This window comes from Prunus persica, chromosome G2 (genome assembly GCF_000346465.2).
Source record: "Prunus persica cultivar Lovell chromosome G2, Prunus_persica_NCBIv2, whole genome shotgun sequence".
Taxonomy (NCBI): domain Eukaryota; kingdom Viridiplantae; phylum Streptophyta; class Magnoliopsida; order Rosales; family Rosaceae; genus Prunus; species Prunus persica.
In genome coordinates this window covers 8,946,322-8,974,319 of record NC_034010.1, presented here as the reverse complement: position 1 = coordinate 8,974,319, position 27,998 = coordinate 8,946,322, and the positions used below count along the sequence as shown (strand labels likewise).

General features: G+C 37.7%; 2 protein-coding genes across 3 annotated transcripts; one reads left to right on the top strand and one right to left on the bottom strand.

Moving 5' to 3' along the window:
• LOC18785439 (DExH-box ATP-dependent RNA helicase DExH3) lies at positions 3,310-16,932 on the top strand. The gene is made up of 19 exons (XM_007218848.2): positions 3,310-3,987; positions 4,136-4,290; positions 4,394-4,481; positions 4,591-4,827; positions 5,307-5,402; positions 6,171-6,359; positions 6,517-6,676; positions 6,774-6,904; positions 7,332-7,502; positions 7,991-8,263; positions 8,608-8,802; positions 9,262-9,465; positions 11,850-11,919; positions 12,037-12,185; positions 13,043-13,351; positions 13,444-13,503; positions 14,784-14,936; positions 15,058-15,168; positions 15,741-16,932. The coding sequence occupies exons 1-19, from the start codon at positions 3,751-3,753 to the stop codon at positions 16,209-16,211; spliced, it is 3,459 nt and encodes a 1,152-aa protein (XP_007218910.2). The 5' UTR covers positions 3,310-3,750; the 3' UTR covers positions 16,212-16,932.
• On the bottom strand, positions 18,238-26,763 carry LOC18786270 (phosphoinositide 3-kinase regulatory subunit 4). 2 transcript variants are annotated; one of them, XM_020557853.1, is made up of 12 exons: positions 26,210-26,700; positions 25,799-25,921; positions 25,651-25,696; positions 25,393-25,553; positions 24,220-24,299; positions 24,009-24,114; positions 23,596-23,772; positions 23,258-23,450; positions 20,274-23,158; positions 19,336-19,580; positions 19,161-19,260; positions 18,543-18,719 (listed from the first exon to the last, which is right to left on the bottom strand). In XM_020557853.1, the coding sequence occupies exons 1-12, from the start codon at positions 26,480-26,482 to the stop codon at positions 18,543-18,545; spliced, it is 4,566 nt and encodes a 1,521-aa protein (XP_020413442.1). In that variant the 5' UTR covers positions 26,483-26,700. The 2 variants fall into 2 exon arrangements, with proteins under 2 accessions (XP_020413441.1, XP_020413442.1); XM_020557852.1 differs by having other exon boundaries at positions 18,238-18,719; positions 20,274-23,450; positions 26,210-26,763.

Below are 27,998 nucleotides of genomic sequence, written 5' to 3'. Positions count from 1 at the left end.
TGGGCTTTATGCTCATGTGTCAAATAGTGTGACACAAATAAGGCTCTATAAATAGAATGCCATAGCTCCACACCTCCTTAGGGTTTCAAGTTAGACATTTAGGAAAAGAGGAAACATCAAGCCTCCTCCCTTCTCTCTTAGGCATCCACTTGGAGAAAAAGCGCCTAGCACTCTTCTTCTCTCCAAGCTTTCTTATTCTCCTATTCTCCTCCATCCTTGGTGAAGATTCTTTGGGAAGGCACAACACCATTGTGTCTATTTGGAGACCAAAGTGGAGAATCAACATCTAAGGGACCAATCCCTCTACTTAAACACCATCCTTGGTTTCCAGATTTTCTCCAAGGGTATGTCTTCTTTCTACACTCTCTTTAATATTTGATATTAGTGTCAATGGTGCAAGTTTTCATAAGCCTAGAAAGATTATGACCTAAAATGAGACTTGTATGAAACTCTAGCTTTTAGTCTTGCGTCCACTTCATTTGATTTCATATTTAGATATGTATATGCTAGATGATTTGTTTTCTCATAGCTTCATGGGATTTAGAAATCCCTACTCAATAAATTCCCTTCATCCCTAACCAAAACATTCGAATCGTCTCAAGTGTTCTCCAAGGCTAAGACAGTGTGGAAATTCCTAAAGGTCAACAACACTACATTAAAGACGTCCCAAGAGTTTGGTTACGATCCAACGGTCAGATCATCTTCCACAACACAATCGGACCTCAATGGACAACCTTAACTGTGGAACTATTGATCCAAAAGATCAACACCTCCGATTCTAGATTCGTAAGTTCTTACACACTCCTGATGATACAAGTAACACATATCCAAAAATAGGACCAATCTGAAGGAATCTAGTCAATTCGACATACCGTCATTCTAAATCGTCGTTTAAGACCTATACCAAAATATCAAGCAAGATGAGAAGATAAAGTTCTAATCTTGGCTCGGCAGAAAAAAAAAAGGTCCTAACATGCCTTAAATTCAAGGTTTTCTAGCGGATTTAGGTTCGACGACAAGCTAATGGGTTCGATATTTTGGAAAAAGGTAGAGGATAGGGAGGGGCAGGTTTTTGATGAAGGAACCACATCCAATATTGGTCGAAAACGACCAGTGTGGCTCTCGAAAATCTAGTATTGGAGGGGGAGAGATCTGGAATTTTCAGATAAAAGATCTAGCTTATTCCTTGGTTTTTAAGGTCAGGTCTTTGGGGTGATTTGTGAAGGAGGAGATGAATAATTTCCCTGAAGGTGATGAAAAATGGCTTGGAAACTTGGGCTATGCTATGGCACACAAGGGAGGAGAGAGAGGGAGTGATGGGAGAGAGAGAGAAAGAGACGGAAGAGAGAGAATGTGCACTACTCTCATTGGGCCAGCTGTCTAGGTTTTTTTTTTATATATATAAAAAATCAATTTTAAAATTATGAAATTGTCCCTAACTTCCGTTGAACATAACTTTCTTGTTATAACTCCAATTTATTCGTAGTACGTGTCTACGAACTTGTGAGAATGAGCTCTACGTAATGATGCAAAGAAAATTGTCAAAACTCATTTCTATCAAGAATTTACAAAAAAAGTCAAAATTTTCAGGGGTAAAAGTGTAATTTATAATAAAATTTCGAATATTAAAACGAAAAAATCAACACGGTATGTTACAAAAACTGACTTGTCAACATGTGTTATGTCCTACACAATGGAATCAAGACAAAACACCTGAAGAAATAACAAGCAACCCTGGCCCAATTTTATATTTTTATATATTTCCTTTGGGTCCCGAAATTCGAACTCGAACTTTCTTCACCCAATGGTGGGTAGAGCAGAGTCCCCAATGTAAATAAAACAAATCCCACTCGGAATTTATTGTTTGCTTTAATTGTTTCATCAATTCTTTGGCGGACTTGAGGCAACCATACTTTTCCATCTTTCCCAACATACACTTCACTAGTTGCGCTTTTGTCCATCCTCTTGCACCAACCACTAGCCTCAACATCACATCCATGCTCGAGTTGTTGTACACGTTAAAGTTTGCTACCACAAATAAACAAAGAGATCTAAACAACCAAGGGCATGCAAGTCTGCAAACCGGTCCAACCCCATTTCATCTATAGTTGTCATTTTCTCATTACTAAAACTCGAGAAGACACTTTTGAATATTGCAAACCGATCCAAACCCCATTTCATCTATAGCTGCCAAATTATACTAACAAATGCACATTATGGCCACAAACTGTCATCTCACCGTCTCATATCAATATCTAACAACCTAAAAAAAGAAATGTTTACCAATGCCAAGGGAATGTCTTGTCCAATAACTCAAACTTAGAATACATCACATAAAATTTCCCAATATTACTCGAAAATAAATTCAATTTCGATCCTACATACATTGAAGATTTCTATCAACAGTGACCCACATTCACGAGATCATCTGGGTTCTTCGTTACACAAGTTGTTGACTTTGAGGCTTGGCATGGATTCGATGGAGAGGCGATCAGGTGAGTTCTTCGTTACATACGTTCTCAACTTAGGGTTTGGACTTTGCTCAAAAGAAGAAGAAGATGACGATGAACCAAGCAAGAGAAAGTCCACTCTGATTTTACTTTAGGAAGCTGCGAATGCCCATTCTCAACCAAGAGTCAAGCTTGATTTGGAAAGCAAACACAAGTCTGTCACATGGTGTATTTTCAAACAAATTAACCAGTTACTCCTTTTAGAAGGTTACAATTGGATTTTTAAAGTCACTCAATTATATTCTAAAAATTTAAATTGCCAAATGTACATATGAGGACCGAAGAAAAATTGGAGAGTCAAAGACCTTCACACCTTCACCAGGAGAGAAGATTTGGGTTCATAAAACTAATGAATTTTTGAGCGGAGATAAACGATCAATATTGAAGTATTTATATGAAGGGCAATTTAGGGTCTTTTTGGTATCCTGCTAAAAAAGGGAATTAAAAAATCAAGATTTTTTTTTAAAACATGATTTTTTTTAAATACTAATTTTAGGATCTAAAAGCTTTTTTGGTATTGAACTCTAAACTATTTTTAATATCTAAAAAAATTGAAATTAAAATAAGAAAATAAGAAATCCTAATTCTCAAATGAAAAGGAGAGAGAGAGAGAGAGAGAGAGAGAGAGAGAGAGAGACTTTAAAACCTCAAATTTGTTCTAAATGCATGGATGACCACCACATACCTAGCATTCACCATTTTTAATTCTATGTATGCACTAAATATCATAGTTATGAGCTTGTAATTTATAAGTTGTTAATGTCTTCATATCATTGTAAGCTTATAAATAAGAGGTCTTATCAGGATGAGAGATATAAGTTGATTGACACAAATTCTATTGTTTTTCTCTGCTTTTCAATTGTTTCTACAATTTTCTTTTAGTTATATAACAATTTTTTTTATGTGGGTATTTTTGATTTTTTTTTTCTGAATTTGAGTTTTTTCAAATGAGCCTTACAAATGGGTATTTTAACTTTGGAAAGTGAGTATTTCTGATTATGTTTTATGTTTACAGTTTACTGAATATATATGTCAATTTTTCTTAACCTAAAATCATCTTATAAAAAAACAAAAACAAACAAAACCACCGTAAATCTTTATTTTTTTTGTTCGTTTTTGTCAGTAAATCTCCTGCTTCCCTTTCACTCTGTCTGCAAAACCCTGTAGCTCTCGACTCTCATTCTCTTCCAATTCCCTTTCGTCTTTAACTCAGAAAATGAAAACGGAGATGCCTTAGAAGATGCGTAGCTCGAGAGCAGCAGTGGGTCTTCTTCTCAAGGCAGTCTCCAACAAGAATAACGCTTGTTATCCATTTTACCGCACACACACTCGATACCTCGCCTTACTACTTCTGCACTCTTCTTCTTCTTCCTCAATCTCCAATGGCGGATTCCTTGTTTCCAAGCGTGGGTTTTGCGGCTACGCTGCCGAGCAGTTCTCTGACGACGAGTACGAGTGCGATTTCGAGGGCCAAAAGGTTATTCTCTGTCAAATTTCATATTGTTATTGTTGTTATCCTCTGTTTGGCTGCAGAGAAAATGCCTGAAAAGTCATGGGTGGAAGTTTTGTGCTTAGAAATATGTACATATATTGATGAAGAACATTTGGTTGATACTCGATTGTAGGCATCATCTTCGGTGGCGAACATTGACGAGTGGAAATGGAAAATGAGCTTGCTGTTGCGCAGCGAAAAGGACCAAGAGATTGTATCCAGAGATAAGAGGGATAGGAGAGACTATGAGCAGATATCGAACCTCGCCAAAAGGATGGGACTTTATTGGTATGACTAAGAAAGTGAAACCTTAAGTTTTGTTCTTTTCTTACTGTTTTGTTAATCATTGCCGGAGAGAAGAAATTTCTTATTGAACTCTACTTACTCTTAGTGAAATATATGGGAAAGTGGTGGTTGCCAGCAAGATTCCTCTTCCAAACTACAGGCCAGATTTGGATGATAAGCGGCCACAAAGGGAGGTAGTGTCATGTTCTCTTCTTGAAAATTCTTTGAAAGCAGAAATAATTTGTAGTATCTGTTGGGAGTGGTTTTATGGGGAGAATTTGATATTGTGATCAATATGGGCAGGTGGTTATCCCTCTTGGTTTGCAAAGGAGGGTAGAGGGTTTGCTGCAGGAACACCTTGATCGAGTCCGGTTAAACTCTGGAAAGTTCACCGACAATAGAGGTGACTCTGAGCACCTTGATCAGCTTGAAAATGCAATTCCTGATGAGAATGCCGATTCTCTTCTAGATGGGTCTGTCATGGAGAAGGTTCTTCAGAGGAGGAGTTTGCGGATGCGTAATATGCAAAGAGCTTGGCAGGTATCATTCACTTGCCTTTTGTATCCTAATAAATTGGCTGTAACCTGTTGCTCTTTTGTTTATGTTCGAAATTCTCCATTTTGATCTTGACAAAAATAAAGGAAATCAAAGGAAACATGGAAATGTCTCACTGCTTCTATTAGCATAATTTTATCTGCATTATTTGAAGCGCCCTTATAGTTCTTCTTTAGCTATGCATAATAATGACTCCTGTTCCTTTAATTTTGCGTTGTGCCTACTGGATCTCATCTCCATTCTCAAACATTTGCATGGATGGAGTTGCTTGCTATCCATCTAAAAATTCTCATAACAACTTAAAGTGAGATTTTGAATAACTTCATGATGCACCTCGAGCCAGGTCTGCGTTCATGTAGTGCTAGAGATGTGCCATCAATTATCTGTGATAAAGTTGAAGGTAATAATAATACGATGCTAATGATTCTGGTCTCTTTTCCAACAAGTTTCTTTTTGATTTAAAGGAATCACCTGAAGGCAAGAAGATGCTAGACTTCCGCAAATCACTACCGGCTTTCAAGGAGAATGAAAGGTTGCTGCAAGCAATTGCACAAAATCAGGTTTAATTATACAACGTGTAGCTTCATCTCATCTAACCATGTTTTGGTGTGTTTTTATTCTTTCTATTCTTAACTAGTTTAAGTGTGGGCACTGCTAAAAAGAAATAAGAATTCATAAACAAAAAACACTTATTAATTTCTTACTTTTGTTGTTTACTAAAGAACTTAGCAGTAACTATTTAATTGGCCTGAAAATTTAGTAGAAACTTAAAATGGTAGAAATATATGAAATAATTTGACATATAATGCATATGCAGTTTATTATAATAGATTCCTCCCATGTAGTTTTTCTGAATTTCGGATAGTCTTCAAGACTGATTTTTTTTTTTTTTTATGTAACTGAAAAAAGGTGAAAGATACAAACAATGTGGACAAGGAGTCCACAAAACATGTTCCCGCAGCTTACGAGAGTAAGACCCAATAGCTGTACAACATGAACAAGCAACACTCAATCAAGAGGAAAAAAATAATGGTGTCTATTGATACCTTCTTATTACTTAGTTATAGATATAGATGTTTGAGGGGATTGTATTTTATCTAGGTCATCTATATGCTGGAAACCATTTTTCTTTGTCATGCAACAGTTTGTGCTTGTTATGGAATAGGTACTCTAATTCTTTTTCAGACCAAAAAGAAGAAACTCTAATTCTTGTGATCAATGGGCTGTGATCTTCTTTGTTATCTTAACTATTAATGAACATACTTCTTCTGTACTGTTTTTCCTATTTTTTATCCACCAGAATTCCCAATAAGTTCGTATGATGATAGGTAATAGTGATTTCTGGAGAGACTGGATGTGGTAAGACCACTCAACTTCCTCAATATATACTAGAGTCAGAAATAGAATCTGGCCGTGGAGCATTCTGTAGCATCATTTGTACACAGCCTCGAAGAATATCTGCTATGGCTGTTGCAGAAAGAGTGTCAGCAGAGAGGGGAGAGCCTCTTGGTGAGACAGTGAGTCTCGTCTCCATCAAACCATAGACATAGATGATAGATGCAGGCACACACACACTGTGAATTTATTTACTTTAAAGAAGGAAAAAGACCCAGAGTTTTAAATTGAAAGCTTCTTTATTCTGCTGCTATACCACAACAGAGATTTTTTTGGTAGGTTGGTTATAAAGTTCGATTGGAGGGAATGAAGGGAAAAAATACCCATCTGCTTTTCTGTACCAGTGGTATTTTACTTCGCCGTCTGTTGAGTGATCGCAACCTGAATGGTATAACCCATGTTTTCGTTGATGAGATTCATGAGCGAGGCATGAATGAAGGTGCACTTCCATACATATCCATGTTAATGTCTGATAGTGCAGAAGTAGCAGCCTAGCTTAATTTAATTTTTTCCCCTTCTATAACTGTTTATTGCAGACTTCTTATTGATTGTGTTGAAGGATCTGCTTCCACGCCGTCGGGATTTAAGATTGGTTTTAATGAGTGCCACTCTGAATGCTGAGCTATTTTCAAATTATTTTGGAGGAGCACCAACAATTCACATTCCGGTTAGCTAAATTCTGAGTTTATTCAGGGTATATATTGATTCATGTTATTCATGCACTTTATGTTTAACTGCTTGCAAATGTATGTATGGTGCTGTGTAAGCGACAATGACCAGAAATTTGTGCTGCATCAGAAAAGTGTCATGAATTTGGCAGGTTCTGCTGCAAGTGAATAAAAATAGTGGTTACTAAATATGGAATCTTAGTGTTAAAGCAATGCCCTTGTGGTAACTGATGTGACATTAATGTATTAAATATTAATAAATGTTTCTTTTGTTTCATATTGGAAAATAAGAATTAGTTGGGGTTACAAGTATTGCAGGCAGCTGTTCTGATTCTATTCCTTATTCTCTACCATCAAGTAATGTAAAGAATCTCTCATGTAATTCTTTGCCCCATATCAATGCTAATGCATTTGTATGCTATTCAGGGCTTTACATATCCAGTCAAAGCACACTTTTTAGAAGATGTACTTGAAATGACTGGGTATAAGTTGACCTCTTTCAACCAAATTGATGATTATGGCCAAGACAAAATGTGGAAAACACAGAAGCAGTTAGTGCCTCGAAAAAGGAAAAACCAGATTACTGCTCTAGTTGAGGTATGATGCTATTTCGAAATGGCTTTCATGGAACTTTCAGAATTATTTGAAATTTTCAAGTTTGAATGCATGCAAATTGTAATACAAAGTTTTGGTAGGGTTATTTGCAGTAGCATCATTAATAGTTCTTGTGGAATCTTCACAATCATTTAGTGACGATTATCGTTCTTGCCTCTTTGTTCTTGTTGAGAGTGTGAATCCCATATCGGGGAATTAAAGCATTGCCTAATAGTTTAAATGATCTTGGGACTCTCCATCCATACGTGCTCCCACGTGTTAATAGACTTTCATTATCTACTCTTTTGAATTGTTCTATTTATTGCCTAATACAAAACAAAAACAAACTATTGCTCCCATTGATTTCTTTCCATTGTTATGTTTTGCAATATAATATGAGTTAATATGGGAAAAACAAAGAGCTCTAGATGTAATTTTGAAGCTATGTATGAAGTTGGTGTGATCTAACCTATCTTGTTACTTTTATGCAGGATGCTCTTAATAAATCAAGCTTTGAGAGTTATAGCCCCAGGGCGCGTGATTCACTATCATGTTGGACACCTGATTGCATTGGATTTAATTTAATCGAGGCAGTTTTATGCCATATATGTCGAAAGGAACGACCAGGTGCTGTTCTAGTGTTCATGACTGGGTGGGAGGATATCAGCTGTTTGAGGGATCAACTTAAGGCTCATCCCCTTTTAGGTGATCCTAACAGGGTTTTGCTAATAACTTGCCATGGGTCAATGGCGACATCCGAACAGGTTAGTTTATTTCTATATCTGCTATTCTGCACTAGGATTTGCGCATTAACTTATGAAGCTTTAGATATCCCGGTGTCAATGTGTGTGTCTAGTAGCTTATTGTTTGTTTGCTTGCCAGTTAGTGCAGTAGTTACATATAAGGGTATTTATTGTTCTGTTTCTTTGTATGGAAAATTTGTTCTACGAAGGTGTGCAAAATGAGGATATAGTAAAAGAAAGAATTCTCTCCCTCCGCCTTCGGACTTTGCCTATAATATGCGATCTCTTGTATATACTTTAACATGACGGACACTTCATTCGATAATGTGGTTATGCTATTACTCATCACCTTTCTTTTCCCCCAGAAACTCATATTTGGAAGACCACCTCCTAATGTTCGTAAAGTAGTTCTTGCTACAAATATGGCAGAAGCAAGCATTACAATCAATGATGTGGTTTTTGTCGTTGATTGTGGAAAAGCAAAAGAGACCTCATATGATGCTTTGAATAATACACCTTGTCTACTACCTTCTTGGATATCGCAAGCATCTGCTCGGCAAGTAAGTCTTTTTATACCTTAGGCCACTTAACCAAGCATTTTCTATATGCAGGCACTAGATTCTGTTTCATTATAATTCAATGAGTTTTTTTTCCTCCATTCGGATGTTGCAGGCTCATTAAAGTAAAAAATGCTAACTTATAAACTGATTTTGATCATGACATGTGAATGAAGTCAATGGATATGGTTACTGATTAGCAGGTGATGGTGTTTGGTTGGCCAGGATTATATGTGGCTTTGCCTAGCACTTGGCATTATTCATTCACCCCTGGTATTTTAAAAAACATTGAATGGTTTGAAGAGCCAGCATTACAGTAGATACTTATATATATTGCTTTCTGAATGTCATTGGCATCTCATTGACATTGTCTTTCATCTCTATTTGTAGTTTGCTTTCCCACATCTGTGCATCTAATATGCAAAAGGATTTCTTTTGCCTTGTGGCATTACTTGGTTGCAGAGAAGGGGCAGGGCTGGTCGGGTGCAGCCAGGCGAATGCTTCCACCTTTACCCCAGATGTGTTTATCATGCTTTTGCGGAATATCAACTTCCTGAACTTCTCAGAACTCCTTTAAACTCTCTCTGCTTGCAAATTAAAAGTCTGCAGGTTCCTAGTATAGGGGAATTCTTGTCAGCTGCCTTGCAGCCACCGGAACCACTTGCTGTAAGTGTTTCTGCCCAATGAATATTTTAGGCTGTCTAATAATTCTATTCAGTGTCCATATGTATGGCATAAATGATTAGATGATGTATTCTGCCTTCATTTTATATATTTCTTTTATTAACTTTTTACTCTTCTCACCAAGGATTAAAATATCGGCCGTGCAGATAATATCGGGCCTCCAATTTACAGATATTTCGGGGGATATATCGTTATTGTTTTAGGTATCAGGAAAAACTCAACAAAAATGACAGATATAGGCATTGAAACACATAATTTTGATGTAAAACTTTCATGGATGTTATGTACATTATCAATGAATGTATTGAATAAATAAAACTCAAAATTTACTAATAATAAGATATACATATGATGAAATATTAGTGGTATGTAATGTGCGTTAATCAAAAGTTTGAAAATAAAATGTTGATTAGAATGAATAAACCATGCATAAATCCGTAGTTTGTTTAAACATTGGATTACAATTTAGATAAGTGTCCATCTACATAATTGAAGAGCTCCTATGAGGTTCAAACAATGAGGAACAACCATCAAGATTCATACAATAGTCATACCAAGTCATGTAACCCGAGCAGTTTGTAAGCCATGTTTGAACATGGTGCACATAGGTCTCTCTTGAGCTCCCTACTGTCCTCCCATATATGGGATAGTTAGGAAGGATTAACCCAACTAGTAGGTCCATAATCTGTTTCATCATCTTGAGCTCCATAACTAGTTCCACTATAATTAGACATGACATAACCATAGCCATCATAATATTCATTTGAGTTAGTACTAGGTCTAATTCCTATGCTCATAGATCCAAAACTGATCACCGTGTCCTCTGATATGTGGGCAGTGGACTGTGCATAGATTCTTCATATTAATAAATTATAGGGTTGTGGGCAAGGATTAGCTATTTTTGGGTTTCAATTTGCTTCAATTGCCGTTAAAACTTCTGAATTTTTTTTGGGTTCTGTAATGGGTATCAGGAAATATCGGGGATATCGCACTTATTGGGGATATATCGTCGATACAGGGGAAGATATGGCCTTACCCCCCAATATCGGTGTGTCGGCCGATATTTCAATCCTTGGTACTTAGTCAAAGAGGGTTGTCTCTTGTTTATTTCTGCTGTTTTTGTTTTATTCTCTCTTGGCATATTATAATCTGCATATAAAAGTAGTTAGTATGGCTCTACCATGTAAGCATGTATACAATTGATTTTGTTTGAAATTCTTCCATATCAAGCTTTGTCTCTTATATTCCATAAATTTATAATCTGGAAATAATGGAACAGTTTTGATTTTATAGTCCACACTGTTTATGAACTACAGGACGATTTCCAACTTTTTTATTTTTTGTGGTGGCATAATCTTCATTTAGGACCAATGAAAATGGGAATCTTACACCACCCTCAGAAATTAGTTTATTAATTCAATCTTTAGATACCCCCTTTCCTTACAGAAGGAATAGAAAATTGATAGTCATACAATTGAAGATGAACAACAGGACTGAACACGCCATCTAACTTTCGTTTTTGTTCAAAATCTATGGAACCTTTGGCAGCCAGCAACCATACAACATATATCCAAAAAAAAAAAATGTATTTGTTCAGTGGTTGCCTACCAAACCTCCTTCAAGAGCAGTGGCTGACTACTGAGCCACTCATTTGCATTACAACAAACCAGAACCGAATACGGGTGAAAAAAACCCAATTTAGAAACCCTTTATCATGACCAGAACTAAAAGTAAAGACATGATTATGGTTTTTGACTGTCAAACATTACTCGGGTGGGGTTTGGCAGTGAGTGTTCTTGTCTGGGTGGTGTTTTTCAGTGGTGTAAGATGGGTGGGTAACTACTTTTTGTGGGTACAGAATGGTTTCGGTATTAATGGAGGTATTTCGGAAGATGGGTTAAATTTTTAAAAAAATAGTTGGGTTTATATAGTAGGTTGGGTATTATGAAGAAGTTGGGTTAAATATAGGCACCTTCATAAAAAATAATACTTATCAAAGGAGAAAAAAAAGGATTTGATGATTGATTGCCAACAGTGAGCAGTGAAATTGAGAATCATTAATAGTGAAATCGACGGTCTTATGATTTACACATACCTGCTTCTATTATTAAACTAATAACATCTACATTTGGATCTTAGTACACAGCTCAGAACTTCACCTGTCCCAAAATCAGTCAGTTTTAGTTCTATCTTAAACGTTCCTCACATTGCATAATTTCCGTTGAGTTAAAAGTAGTTTTGTGTTTTCACAGATTATATGGGCCCTCTGCTTTCCATTTTGTTTTTCGGTATTGAGTGGCTTGCTTATTTTATTTTATGAATTACCTTAGTTAATCACACAGGTTGACAAATTCAATGCATGACAGGTTCAAAATGCCATTGGCTTTCTTACATCGATTGGGGCATTAGATGATAATGAAAATTTGACAAGTCTCGGTTAGTCTGTTTCCGAGATGAAAGCTGTACTAGTTAATGTGTAACTGGATTCCCTTATTAGCTTTCTACTTACTAAGATTTCTGCCCTTTGTTCTGTCATGTTTGTTTCTTGATCAGGAAAATATTTGTCAATACTTCCAGTAGATCCCAAACTAGGGAAAATGCTGATTATGGGTGCCGTGTTTCATTGCTTTGATCCTGTTCTTACAATAGTGTCTGGGCTTAGCGTCAGAGATCCTTTCCTTTTGCCTCAAGACAAAAAGGATGTAAGTACAAAATTCAATGATAACAGTTAGTCCATCAAAGTCTATTCCTTGGCTATGCAAAGATCTTATATTATTACCTCTGATAGAATCAAATAGACTTGTTAGCTGTAAGTTACACAAACCCTACCCATCGTGTGGAGATTCTTACATTCATTCGAAACCCATGTTAATAGTGCGGGGCAATATACCCTGATGTTTGTTTCTCACACTGCACTAACATTAGTCTAAAGGAAACAGAACTTGGTCTAATGGAGGAGCATATATTCATGTAGTTGCATAAAATTCATCTCTGTTCTGGTTCTGCAAACCCAATAGAGCAATATTGAAAGTACAATTCTTGCAACCAAACCATATAGGATGATACCCAGTTTTGAAAAGTTCAATAACCGTGTACCATCTACTTCAGTCTGAAAATCTACTATCTACTAATGTTATTCATGTAATTCATATTCTCACTCAATTTAAAAACTGGGGTGCAAGAGAGCAAAAACCTGAAACAGATTTAGGACCAAATTTCAGTTTTTCCATCAAATTTCTGATAGCTATTCTGTTCAAATGCATGCTTCCCCATATAGGTTCATATAAAAAGTTAACATTGTTACAGTAGTTTAGTACATACCCATACGATGAGAAAGCGATTGTTCAAACCAGAAACAGAAAAATAAAATTATAATATAAACCACTTCCATACAAAGTATAGTGTCCGATTGCACACACCTAGTTAGTTAAACAATTAAACCAAAATCAATATTTAAATACCCATATTGATGCATGAAATCATTGATAGGATCAAGTAAAATCCACTCTGATGAACGTCACTGATTAGGTTTTCCTCTCTCTTCCCCTCTCTCTGACAGTTAGCAGGGACAGCAAAATCTAGATTCTCTGCAAAAGATTACAGTGATCATATGGCTCTTGTTCGTGCATATGAAGGATGGAAAGATGCAGAACGAGAAGGATCAGCGTATGAATACTGCTGGAGAAATTTCCTTTCTGCCCAAACACTTCAGGCTATTCATTCTCTTCGGAAGCAGTTTAACTACATTTTGAGAGATGCTGGCTTGGTGGATGCAGATGCAAGCATTAACAACAAGCTAAGTCACAACCAGTCCTTGGTTCGTGCAATCATATGTTCTGGACTTTTCCCTGGAATAGCGTCTGTAGTGGTATGGTTTCTCAATTTGAAAATGTTTTTTCATTGGCTAATCCTTACATTCTCAGTTTTGTTGACAATTGTATCTTCTTACCATGTCTGCAGCACCGAGAGACATCCATGTCTTTCAAAACGATGGATGATGGCCAGGTTTTACTATATGCTGTAAGTTGCAATGCCTTGTCCAAACTAAATTTTTAATACTTTGCGAAATAAATTGGAACTGTAGGTGGGTGGTGGATAAAATGTTTTACTTTGTTGAATTAGAATCTGGGCAACTGATGAAGTCCTTTTATATATAATTAATTCTTATTATAAGAAAAAGAAAAGTTTTATATATAATTAATTATTGCTGACATATTTAGAATGAGATTTTGAATCTAACTTGGGCTTGATTTTGATCTTTCCTAAAACAAACAAGTTTTGATGTCTGTGAAGAGGTATGGTTGGTAGTCTGGATGAGAGGCTGTTTTCTATACAATGTGGTATATTCATATGTGGTGAGAATATTAATCCCACATCGGGTATGATCATGAGTTGGATGCTCTAACTCTAGCATGGCATCAGAGCAGACAATTCATCCACGTGTCAGGCCCAGTTTGGCCACTTGTGCTCCACATCATCGAATATACTTGATCCACCTGTTTGGCTCAGTCCGGCCACACATGAGAATATAAGTCATACATCGGGTATGTCAAGACCCGCAGTATATGACAACCTGAGCCTCTCCAATCAATTACCATTTGGTTGTGGGTTGGAGGATTTGCTTAGTTAGCATGTGACTGCTCTGTTTGGATTCTAATAAAACATAGGTAGACTTACTGTCTACTGTGTACATACAATAGAGGAATTGTTCACTTTTTTAACTCTATCTGGCAATTTGATAACATTTGCTATAGAACTTCACGTTTTGAAATTGTTATACTGTTTTTCAAGTATATGTAATGCTGGAATAACTCATTAAAATTCATTTGGCATTTCTACTATTATGTGTTGGGTTCGCATTTATGTTTTAATCACTTTCTGTTGTGCACGAGCCGGTCTACTTGCATGCCAAAGAGTAAATACATTTCTGTATGCACCGTATGCCAGTTCACTTGCTGTGTTCACATGCACATAGGTCAAATGGTGAATGATCCTTTTCTTTGTCATAGTCATCATTAATATTTTGCTGGATATCATCATATCAATCTGGGTCAGTCAACTCTCATGGAATTAATGATCTACATTCAAAGTTTTACCCTAGGAATTATTCTTTTCAAATTTATGGAGTGAGCATTTATTGGATGTGAGAATTTAAATCATCATGCAAGTTTTGAATAGATAAAAGTGTTTTATTATGTGAAGAGATTTTCTACCAGTCTGGTAGTGTTACGTGTTACTTATGGCTGCCGTGCTAAAAAAATTGTAGTTCCCAGTACTTAATCGTATGGTCCTATTTTCAGAATTCTGTGAATGCACGTTACCAAACAATTCCCTACCCCTGGCTGGTCTTTGGTGAAAAAGTAAAGGTCAATACTGTTTTCATACGTGATTCCACCGGTGTATCCGATTCAATACTGATCCTTTTTGGTGGTTCCTTGAACCATGGGGTCCAGGTGATTATTCAATCATATTATGTAACCCTGAGTTAATTCAATTGTAGGAAATTGACTGCCATGATTTTATAATCTATACTTTGCTCCTTTCCTGTTTCTTTTTCTTTTTTTCCATCCTTAGGCTGGGCATTTGAGAATGTTGGAAGGTTATATTGACTTCTTCATGGATCCTAGTTTGGTGGACTGCTATTTGAAGCTTAAGGAAGAACTTAATGAGCTTATTCAAAAGAAGGTGAGTCAGGAATTAAAGCTTCTTCAACAAAATACTATGCAGATACTAACACTTCTCCCTAATCTTGCATTCATAAAAAGCACATTGCATTAATCTTGTACTTTAGTTTTGCAATTCTTTAGATGATTAGGTGTGACTTTGTGGGTGTTGCTGTGCTTAGGTTTATTATAGGATGGAACTTGCGTGGATGAACATAATTAGTTGTTTGAAGTTTCTCTTTTGGTGTTTCCTGAACTATGTTCATTGCAAAAATTTGATGAAGAAGGTCAAAGAAGTATTCTTATGTTTTCAAAATGTTCAATATCTTTGGGAACTTTATGAATCATCTTGTTTTCTTCCACCTATTCTTCATGTGGTTTTAGAAAATGCTACCTGGCATGCATCGACAATATTAGGCATTTATTTGTAAAGAACCTACCATATTTGTTGTTTGATATTCTGCTATTTTGTTGTGGCCTTTAGGACTGGGCTGAAATCCTGGTTTACAAATATATTAACTGTGTTAAAGGCCACAACAAGAAAAAACAAGTAATTCCAGATTTTATGGGTGATAATCCCCTGCAATGATGCAGCTTCAAGATCCTAGCCTTGATATTCACAAGGAAGGGAAGTACCTTATGCTTGCTGTTCAAGAGCTAGTATCCGGAGATCAATGTGAAGGAAGATTTGTATTTGGCCGTGACAGCAAGAGGCCAAAGGAGTCTGGTGATAACAGCAGATTCACAAAAGACGGAACCAATCCTAAGAGTTTGCTACAAACTCTGTTGATGAGAGCAGGACACTCCCCTCCAAAATATAAAACAAAGCACCTTAAGTCGAATGAATTCAGAGCATTGGTGGAGTTCAAGGGCATGCAATTTGTTGGGAAACCCAAGAAAAATAAGCAGCTTGCAGAAAGGGATGCTGCTATAGAAGCACTGGCCTGGTTGACTCACACCTCAGACAATAGTCGTGATGAAGAGAACAACTCCCCTCCTGATGTCACTGACAACATGCTGAAACTTCTTGGGAAACGCAGAAGATCAAAACGTCAGTCTGGTTGATTGTGATTACTGATCTGGAAGACGGAGCTGCTGCCATAAGGTGGTTGGTGAAAACTGATGAGTACTACTGATCTAGAAGATGGTGCGTAGGATGCTCTAAGCAATATCTCCTTCGGAAAAAAGAAGTCTTCTTCATCACTAATAGGAAAGACCAAAAGACTCGTGATTTGGAGCGGGCTGGACATTTCTTCATTAGAATATGATTATTAGGTGCAGCATTGGGTGAAAGAAATAACATTTTCTCGATGAGATAATGTTGTGTAACTTTAGAAATGGGCATAAATATAACCCAGTTGGTATATAGTATTTGGTAGAGTGGGATAGTATATAGGAATACAAATCTTTTCCTTTAAGGGGGTTCTTGTAGATGGTTGAAGTCTTCATTGAATCTACATAGCCGCTCACGCCATTGGTGAGTCTGAAATGTTGCAAAGGGGTGTAGATCATTTCGGAAAAACATGTCGTTGAAGTCTTCATGAGATCTGGATAGCCGTTGACACTTTACATTAGTCTGTGAAGTGGCGCAAAGAGTTTTGTATGTGGCCTCATTAGGTCGTTACTTTTATTTATAGAAAGAAACTAATTGCAGTGATGGTTCTTCTGAACTCGTTAGATATGGAGATACATTTTTTTTTTTTTTTCTGTTGCCAAAGTTAGATATTGAGTTACATGAATCCTTGTAATTTGCAATTAATTCAATGAATTCATTTTCATTTACGTACATGATATGAAACATCCCCGAAATCATGTACGTCATTTAAATAATCATAATAACGAAACATAACAGAAATAAAATTCTTAAACACTAACGGAGTTGATAATGGATCTGTTCTAGCCTTCTCCAACGCCCATCACCCATGCTTACTTCGGATGCTCGCTTAGAAACACAAATGAAGCCGTAATGAGGATAGGCTCTGAGTTCTTAAGTTTGATTCTCCCTTACGTTCAAATATTTTAGTCATGCCCTCCCTAGGTACCATGCAACCCCTTGTTGGGCTTAGGAGAGGGCCTTTCCCTTTCCCTTTCCCTTGTGTCGTTTTACCTCCTTTCCTTTGAACTCTTTTACCTGTGCCTTTTCTTCTACTTTTCTGCCTTCCCAAGGTGTTCCTTAGGCTTATACATGCAGAACAAAATATTCCTCAATGCCGTTTGTGAGAAAACATTTGAAACTCTCACTCTCATCTATGAACACGTCATGCAAGCTGAATGGTCATGCTTTAAATGCTTTAATTCCATACACGTACTATACTAAAAACAACCACATTAGCCAGTGGGTGTTTACCTCAGTGGTAAGAGGTGTTTTGTTTGCAAACCACATGGACAAGGTCCAATCTCCTTGTTCGACTCTAGGATCTCGGGTGCAGGAATAAATAATCTTAACTACTTGAGATAGAAGCCCCTTGCACCTAATGAAAACACCAATAATTTCTATTACAGCCACTTACCTTGCTTGTCCATCACGTGCTCAGAAAACCCGAAGTAAGCTAAGCAATAAAACCCAAACAAAACTTAAACCTGCAATCGATCCACAATTTCCTTGGTGTTGCCGACCAGTGACTACAATGTCGGGTCTCTTACTGTTTCTGGTTTTCGTTTAAAACTTTGACCCAGCCTTAAATTGTGAAACTTTAATGGTTTCATCCTACAGGTTTTTGAATTTCATTTCCAACTGCATTTCGTGTTTTTAGTTGGATTTGTTACTAAATGTTAGGTCGGAAGATATTGAGATCAAAATATAACAAAATATAATGAGGTTGTGCTGTTCAAGCTAAAAAGGATAAGATTCGATCGAGCAACAAAAAGATGAACTGTAGGCTGGGCTGTCAAAATTGGGGCTCATTTTTTAACATTATCCGGCTTCTTATGCCATGAAACACCAAACACAGGAAGGGCTTGTTTTGTGCCTAGGATTGGAGTGAATTGGATTGTCAGGAGGAGCAAATGAAGGAGCAATTCATGCTGTACCAACGCACCATGACAAGGAAATAAACTATAATATCCAAACCCGCATCCTTCCAAAACAAGAGACCAAGTAACAATGCAGCCAAACTTTGAATGTGGAATCACAAATTCACAAGTATGCCCAAATTTACACAATTTTTTAATTATGCATTTCAACTGGAAACATCAATGAAACACATCAATAATTTGACTTCCTATCTATTCCTACATGTATACAAACTCTGAAATCAAGCAGGGTATGACTCAAACATATGTACAACCGGTTAGGAATAGCTAAATGGGAGTCTAAGCTTTTCATAAATATATAATGTACAACTTCACTAGCATTGTGCTATGTATGTACAACAGAAAAAGGTATGATTATGTCAATTACTTCCAAACCTTGATTGCCCCATCTCTACTGCTCGATATTAAGTGTCTCTGGTTTAACTTAACCGAGGCCAATGACAGAATAGAATCACGGTGGCAGCCAGCAGAATCAGTGGCAGCAGCCGCAAGTACTGCCTTGGCTGTGAGCTTTGACGTTAGAGGTCGTCTCTTTGTCTCCTATTTTTTTCACCCAAAAAAAAAAAAAAAAAAAGAGAAAAGAAAAGAAAGAAGAATCATGAAAATCTACATAACAAAATTACAACAGTAATAATAACTTTCTACAGCTTAGCAACTGATCTGGTGTCCTGCTTGTTAAAACACGACATTAAGACCCAGAACAGAATAGAACAATCAAGGGGAGACCTATGACTAATTATTTGAGCAACTTATAATGTAAAACTAATGAAAACAAGCACATTCTATCGCCCGATTTCCCAACGATTCTTTGAAACTACCAAGTCATTTAACTTTGGTTTTCGGAGGGAAAAATAAGTAGAACAAAAGCTTCCCCTCTCATAACATAATTTCTGCATGCACAAACTATAGATCGACCTCACCACTCTGCCAGGACCTAAATTCATAGAACCCTGAAATAATACTACAATCGACAAATTATACCTGCACAACTTGCACACCAAAACTAGATCTTGTCGCATAGAAATCATCATTTCCAACTCCCTTCAAGTTTGGCCCACAGATGGAGTAACTTCGATCAGGACTGCAATATACGGCCAATTAAACCACTACACAACCTTCACTACATCAAGCAAATAATAATGAATTTGCAACAAACCTGTAATGATCCCATCGACGTATTTTCAAGTCGGTTCCTCCAGTTAACAAATCACCCCCAGGTAAGGGCAGCAATGAACGGATGCCAGGAAGACGAGGAGGGGGTTCGTTTAGTTCATCAACTCTGTAGTGGGGATTGACATTCCGTCTCAGATCTGGTTTAGAATTTTTACTTGATGATCTAGCCAAGGCCCAAGGCACTTCAGATGTTTCAGCATCACTTTCATAACTTGCCACTCTCAACACCTGAAAAAAAGAAGATTGAATAATTATAGGTATGAACTGGGAGATAAAGTTGAATATCACAACATTTGAACTAATGTAGGTAGATAAGGGCAAAAAAAGGAACTTACGTACATAGAAAAAATAAAAATAACAATAAGCATCTGAAAAGTTTGATAAGCTTTGGCTACATCACAGATATACCAGAGACCACCCCGGGGCCGAGAGGCACCTGATAGTTTTGTCCGTGCAATTTAATTTTTTTTTCTTAATCAAAACTTAAGCACCTCCTGTTTTTCCATTTTCATAGGTTACATCAAACGTGGTTTATGAGTTGGAAAGCATAAGTCTGAACCATAAGAGATTCATATACTAGCATTCAGCTAGTCTGAAGAAAAGAAGTTGAAAATTTTGGTAAATCGCAGCACAAAACCAGCAAACCTTCCAATTTCAACCTAAAAGAAAATGCATGGATGACACCACATTCTGCCTGTTGACTCAATTAATAATTTATCAAATCCGTTCTGCCACTATAAAATAGGATCCGATCATTACTTCCAGTTTTCTTCATTACTTTGAAAAAGAGCGCAAGCAGGGGGCTGTAAGCTATTAATACGATTGCATCAACTTATCCAGTGCCATCCATATCTAATTTCCACAGAAGCTTACAGAAGATGATTTCTAGGTAAAAGTTGAAAGGAGATAATTTCTATGTACCTGGTGGCAGCTTCCATTTTCAGCATTCCAAAGAGAAACTTCATTGCAACCTGCAGCAACATAAACAAGGGGTCTTGCAGCAGCAGAGGCAGAAGTATTTGGAGGAGGAAGAAAAAGACACATCTTCTCAATAGGGCAAACAGCAGAATACTGCCATGAGTTCACAGGAATAAGGAACCTCATATCCCAAAGAGTAAGCACACCCCTTGAAGATCCGGACACAAACCAATTTTCACAAGGTCCTGTTACCAGTGAAGAAACATAGCCCTCTTCAGGAGTTGCTCTCAATGTCCAAGAATTGGTATTCATTCTTGTATCCCAAAGATGGATCCCACAATTTTGGGTGCTGTACATAACCATCTGATTTGTACAGTTATCAGCAGAGAAATTCAAAAGGCTGAGTATGGCACCTTCCTTAATATCCTTCTTCTTGATATCAGCAACACCCGAATACTTTTCAACAACATTACCAAGACCTCTGGAGATGTAATCAACAGAAAACATATGTATCATGCCATCACATGCTCCAACTACAACTTGAGCAGAGCCCCGGAGCATTGCAGTGCACAGTGCACGGCTTCCCTCAAGGTGATAAGTTAACCTCGACCGAAATGATATGTCCTTTTCCAACTTTCTAGAATCCCACACCTTGACAGTGGAATCATCAGATGCACTCACAAAAAAACTATGATCAGTTGAAATGGCTATGTCATTGACAGCAGACCGATGTTCTTGCAGATGTGCAACCAGCACCCCACGGGGCCTCCAACCAGAATCTGGAATTGATGAATTTCGTGCAGAAGAGGGCAATCCAGTTATATCACTTGGAGGTGATGCATCTTCCGCAGCTATAGAACTTCCTTTTGAAGTGCCAGATAATCCCATATCTTGAAGCTTGCTACTAGCAAAGGCTGTTTGATCATTATCCCTACCATCTGGCTCATGCACGACTCTATAAAACTGTTTGGAACCACTACTCATGTTGAATGATCCCGACACAAGCTTAGGTGCTGGAACAGAACTAGCCAAACTAAATGATTTATTTACTGGATCCATCCAAGGCATGGATGATGCACCAAGTCCTACAGAATTCACTTGAGATGGAGAATCAGATGCTGCAGGAGGAACTCCCACTGCTCGCCTGTCCATGCTAAAGGAGTATAAAGGTATGCCTACTGATGATTTATCGCACATGAAGCTATTCACACCACTTCCCTGTGGCCACATAAAGCCTGAAAATTGCAACTTTTCAGAGGACAAAGGATCATGAATGTCAACTGTACTAGAAGCACGTGTAAAGCTTCCCATACTTCTCAACTTAGCCTCACCATCTTCACATTCAGTTAGCTCTGCTTGTTGCAATGCCTTTCCAGTAAGTTTTTGATTCTCGGGATTTTGTTGCTTGTCGGGCCAGTTCCTCGTTGAACTCAATTCCTCAACCCCTTTCGGAAGTAAATCCACACTTTCCCATTGTTTAGATTGAGGCCAGGAGTTGTACCATATCTTTCTCTGTCTTTCCAACATGTCTGAACTCCTTGCATTTTCTAGAACTTGGTAAAAAACCTGTCTTGAGACTGGAGGTTTTAAACATGCAAGGAGAGCCTTTTCAGAAGCTAGAGATGCTGGCTGCCTGCGAAGTAGAGGCCGAATAACAGGGGCAAGAAAAACATAGGAATCTACGGCACCTAAGCAGTCACTGCTGGCCGCAATAAAAGTGACAGCTGACCTTCTTACCCATTGACTAGGATAACATAACAATGGAAAGGCACGCTCAATCATTTCAAGAAGTATCCTCTTTCGCAAGAAACCACTTTTGCACAAAATGGCCAAACAGTCCAATGCATTGACAATGACAGCCTCTGTAACATCACTTACTGCCTGCTCAATATAAGGTAAAAGATATTCTTCCACACTTCTTTGACCCACAAAGAAGCATACATAAACAATTTGCCCATAGAATACTGCTCTAAGCTGCTCATCGCGATCATTCAGAAAAGCGGGGAGAATGGGTAACAAAAAGTCATTACTCTGTCTCTGGCCAAAGAAGCAGCATAGGTTGCTAATGTCCTGAAGGAGTGCCCTCCTGATATTTGGAGTTTGCTTTGGACCCATAACAAGTTCTTGAATGACCTCAGCTATGGACTTCCTCAACATTGCAAGCTGTGCATCGCTGTTTACCCTCTGAAGTTGACCAGATGTCTCACTAGATGATGCCAGTGGCTTTTTGGCAGAACTTAATTCATCAAGTACCCCAGCCTCACTCAAGCTTATTGAGTGAATCAAGAACCCATAAGCAGTTAGTGCCAGTTTAGCTATATTACTGGCATAACATATCCTCACGCTTTCCTCTGGATCATCAGGAAGCATAGAGAGCATTGGCAGAATATACTCTGGAAAAATTTTTGCATCACTGGGAGGAAAATCTCGGACTAAAGGGAGAATGTCACACAACGTCTCCAAGGCAGCACAACGCACAATTGCAGCTGGATCTGAAAGCATTGCAACAACATATGGAATTACACGTTGCAAACGATCTTCGTCATCAATATACAAGGCAGACGATTTGAGCAACAGTATGGCCCTCCTCCTTAAATGAGGCAATTTTACATTGCGTATGCAGGAACAGAGCAAAGAGGTAATCAGAACCATCCCCTCACATCTCATACTGTCTTCAGGCAACGGCAGAAAAGGCATGCCAAAGGTATCTGATTGGCTGTCATACTTGGACATCAATGAATTCAAATCATTTAGTGTAATCTTTTTCATAAATGGATGATCATTTCTTCTAAATGCATTGGAGATAGACTGAAGTAATTCACCAGGAGACTGCATCCCATAGTTTCCGAGATTTTGGGAAAATGTAGAATCAGGATTATCGTCTAACACTGGCTTGGAAACAGAATAATGATTACTTTGTTTAACATCCCTGAGAAGGGTATTGATATCACCAAGAAGTTCAAATTGATCACATTTTAAGCCTTTACCTATCTCTTCTCTCTTTCTAATCGAGCCCTTTGCAAAATTCTTGTTCTGCATTGTAACGACCTCCTGAGAAGTTTTATCACTAATGGCATTGGCATTTGGAGGAGTTCCAAGTCCAGTTCCAGTGTCCTCAGTTGACCTATTGCTCATCATTTGTTTAAGTATCTCATGGAAAACACTCTGGCAAAGTGCAACCTACATACAATAATTACGGAGTTGTGAATACTTTAATGTGCACTAAGTAAGTGGCATTGTGCACTAAGTAAGTGGAAAATCTTTAATATAAAACTTCTTTTTTTCACACCAAAAAAAAAAAAAAAAAAGTAACAACATTTTTTACCCTCATATCTGAATGAAGTGGATTCCAGAAACAATGAAAATTATGCAGAAACGGAGAGAAGTAACTTGGAAACACAATGGTGGTATACTCTTGCAGGTAGCTATCAGCAGAGAGTCGCAACTCTGGTTCCAACTGAATCATATGAAGTATCATCTTGCGAATCCCAGAATCTGGTATCTGCATAAATGAAGAAAGTAAAAGAATACATATCAGTAAGGAGAGATTTGAGCAAAAGATGCAACAAAAGAAAAGAGGGTTGTCAAAAAATAAAGTTCAAGAGGCAACATGATAAAGAGTAATTCAATACTTTATGGAAAGAGATGTGATAAGAACTCGAACAGAATTGTATACTTAGTAAGGGGAAGAGGGCTTGCGGGGAGAGAGAGAGAGAGAGAGAGAGAGAGAGAGAGAACCTTTTCAAGAAGTTGGGTAGGATCATATTGCCCTCTACGATAAGCAAGAAGTTGAGAGAGTTCGAATAGTGGCTGACCCTCAAGGAAAAGCTCAGCAATTACACACCTAAATCAGTGTCATGGATATGATGTAGTCTATCAAGCAAAAATAATAATCACGATGGTACTGGAATTTCAATGGGGTCAAAATGCTAATGCGACAAAAGCTCACCCTACAGCAAAGATGTCCATAGATGGCCTCAATGGTGCATCTTGTGCAACCTGCATCTCACCTCCATGCTCATAAAATCTCTGGAAATTGAAGCCATTTGAATACAATTAATAATATAACCGTGTCACAAGAGGTATGTCTATATGGTCACTGGTTAGTGTTAGAAACATTAAGATCCCTCTCAACGTTAGTGGTGAAACTTCTTACCTGACTCCTAAAAGATGCAGCAAAAAATTCTTCAACAAATTTTAATGCATAAGAAGATGTTATAGAAAGCCAAGTGTGTTAAATAGATTGTAGTCTAGAATACTGCTAAGTCATATTACTATAACAGTCCTGATCTCTTGGACTCCAGGGGTCCAAGAGATTTGTGATCACTCACTGTTAGATGTAAATTCAACGGTTCACTCACTCTTGCACTCCTTTTAAGAAACTTTTTTGAACCATTGGATTAATATCCTACGGTGAGTGACCACAATCTCTTGGACTCCTGTGGTCCAAGAGATCGGGACTGATTACTATAATATGCAATACATTGTAGTTTGTAGAACTGCTCAAATTTCAGTTCTAGGATCGCAGACACGGTATCAATTTCACAAAACCACTCCAATCAACCTTGATACTATGACTACAATCTGTCTATAAACCACTTATGAAATGCTCAGGTTTTATATATATACAGAGAGCTTCCATTGAGGGATCCCTCAAATAAGCGTATTTGAGGGACATCCTTGTAGGGCTCACCCTGCATTGCATTTCACTAATTCAATCCGTCTATTTTTTAGATAATTATTCAAAGATCATCTCTACAAAAAATCACTTCAATCCGATATCATTTGACCAGTCAATTGAGTTATTGAAATTTTAATAATTTTTTGAAGCATCGTGTTAATTGATTTTGTAGGACACAATTGGACGTCGAAAAGGTTTCCGATTTGTCTAATTTTTTGCAAGGATGATCTATGAATGTAGACTTACAAAAATAGACGATTTGGATTGTTGAAAAAAAATTCATAGAGAACCCTAAAAGGTGTCCCTTATTTGAGGGGTCCATCAATAGAAGGGGACTACATATATACATATATGCTACAACTTACGCAAATGGACAAAATTATGCACCTCCTTGATAAAGAAATGCAAGAAAAGTGAAGAAGAAAGATACAAAAAGCATACCTCAGGAGCAAGATAACAAAGCCTTCTTCCTCCAGTGTCAAAGAAAAATGAGAAATCTGAAGGGTCGTCGTATGGTATGTAAGTGGGTTTGAAAGATGCAAAGTCAGCAAGGTAGAGCCAATTCCAAGAAGTCACCAACACATTCTCACACTTAATATCGCCTTAAGATGACATAAATAAAACAAACAGAAAACCAACCCCATTAATATGACATTGAAAAAAGGGCACTGGTGAAGTTCCTCAACTAACTGAACTCACCATGACATATGCCTTTGTCGTGGCACTGCTTCAGAGCAAGAAGTAACTGCACAGCAAGCACAAGAACATAAAATTGTAAGAGGAACCATAGATGTAAAAGATGGGAGAGGAGAGTGAGAGAGAGAGAGAGAGAGAGAGAGAGAGAGACCTGAAAAGCCAACCATTTCTTCTCGATGAGACTGAGAAAAGGTCGTGTGCTTAATCGGTCATGCAGATTATTGAAGAAGTATTGCCTTACAAGGTAAGCGGCTTTATCTGTCTCTTGCCAAAACTGCAAAGAGGAAACAGCAGGGAGGCCATATAACTAAATCAAGCAATGCCAACTCTAAATAATTGCTTAAAATAAAATTAACCCAATAAAATTAGAACTCTTAGAGTTAGAAACATCAAATTTTCTCAGCTCCCAAACAGAATCCAACAGTTTCAGCAAAAATTACGTTCCTTAATCATAACACATAACTCTATGAACTTGTTAAACACTTGTAATTTCACGAAACCCAATTTTCCATTTGAGTTTCTAAACAACCAAACAAAAGTGGAAGAAGAAATTGAAAAGAACCTGGAAGGGCCAAACGTGAGGGTGATCAAGAGCACGGAAGGTCTCCTTGATGTGGAAGAGCCTGCGCTCGTACTCACGGAGATCGATGGAGTCGCCGCGCTTGAAGTAGACCTTGACGAGGACCAAACCCTCGTCGTGCTTGCACTCAATGGACTTGAAGAAGCGGCCTCGGCCTAGAACCTCCTTCAGGACGAGGTTATAGGAGGACGGCAGGTCGTGCAGGTAGTATTCCGACGCCGAGACTTGAGTCGTTCGAGCGATCTTGTTGCCCATGGCTTTTGCCTCTGGCTCTGAATTTCCCAATTGATTTTCTCAGCCATTCATTTTGTTTTGTATAATTTATTAGAGCTCAAGCTGCAGAAGTAAATAAATAATAGAGGTTAGGGAGGGCTGGTAGGGAAGTGGAGGATTTTTGCAGGTTTTTGGGGGTGGGGAAGAAGAAGGGGTGAAAACAGAAGAAAAGGAACCAAGTAGAATTGAAATTGAAAAGCAGAAGAAGGCTCGGGTGGGTTTTACTGGGAGTGAAATCATCGCGAGGGCCGGATTAAAAATAAAGGCAAAAGGTTACTTTTGGTTCTGTAGTTTGCCATTTTTATCACCTTAACCCTTGTAGTTTTGATTTGGTCAATTTTGTTCTTGTACTTTCACTTTTGAGCAATTCAAAGACAATTGTGATTTTCTGTCAAATTTCTTTAACGCTCGTCATGTTTTGGTCACGTGCCCCTCACGTGAAGGGGCAATTTCGTCAAATCGTACCCACCTAAAAGCTGCTCTCTCGCTTTCATCTTCAGACCTTTATAAAAAAAAAATAAAAAAAAAAAAAGCTGCGCGTTTCTCTATTATACTCAAGTCGCGACTTGGGAAACAAAAAGAAGATACAATTTGGTCAATTTCGAAACAAGAGGGTTTAGGGTTAAACAAGGTGAGACTATTTTGCTGGATTTAGACTTTCACATCATCAACAATGAAGAAGAGAGGTGAAGGAAGTGGATGCAGGAATAAACAAGGTGAGAGCTCGAGTTTTAAATTAATTTCAAGTTGGGTGGGATCTTTATTCAACTGTTCAGGGCTTTCAATATTCCAAGTTGTTTCGGCTTTTAATGCATTTTTTATTCAATTATTTTTGTGATCAATATTCCGAGTTAGTGTTGGAGTTGTGGGTTTGTCATATTTTGATTTTTTGCTTCGTCAGATTCTTGTTTTTAAAAGGTGTAGTGTAGTGGGTTAAGGCTTGTCTATTAGTAGAATGGTTGCTGGAAAAGGTTAAAGACTTTAGGAAGTCAATGAATAAATATGGTATCTCTATTTGTTGTGGTCCCTCTTTATTTGCATAAAGTTCCTCCTATTTGCATGAAGTGTACGAGATAAATGCATTTCTGTTATAAAACCAAAGAATTGAGGAGAGAATTTAGAAGCAGGGAAAACAGTAGGATTGGTTCCTCTCTTCAGTATTATACAATCCATCCATTACAAGGAGGGGTGAACCCTTTTGTAGGCAAAGCCCCTTCCAACATGTGGTGGGCTCCACCTTATCATCTTATCACCTAATCACCTTATCATTTACAACACTCCCCCTTGGAGACCACAAATGATATGGAATATGCCTCGTTAAAAACCTTGCCAGTAAAAACCCAATGGGACAAAAACTGGTCAAAGGGAAAAAGAGTACATAACCATGTGTAACATAAAATTCTGTGTATATTGACACGCGTGCGACACTGCCTCGTTAAAACCTTGCCAGGAAAAACCCAGTGGGATAAAAACCTGGACGAAGGAAAAAGAGTACAGT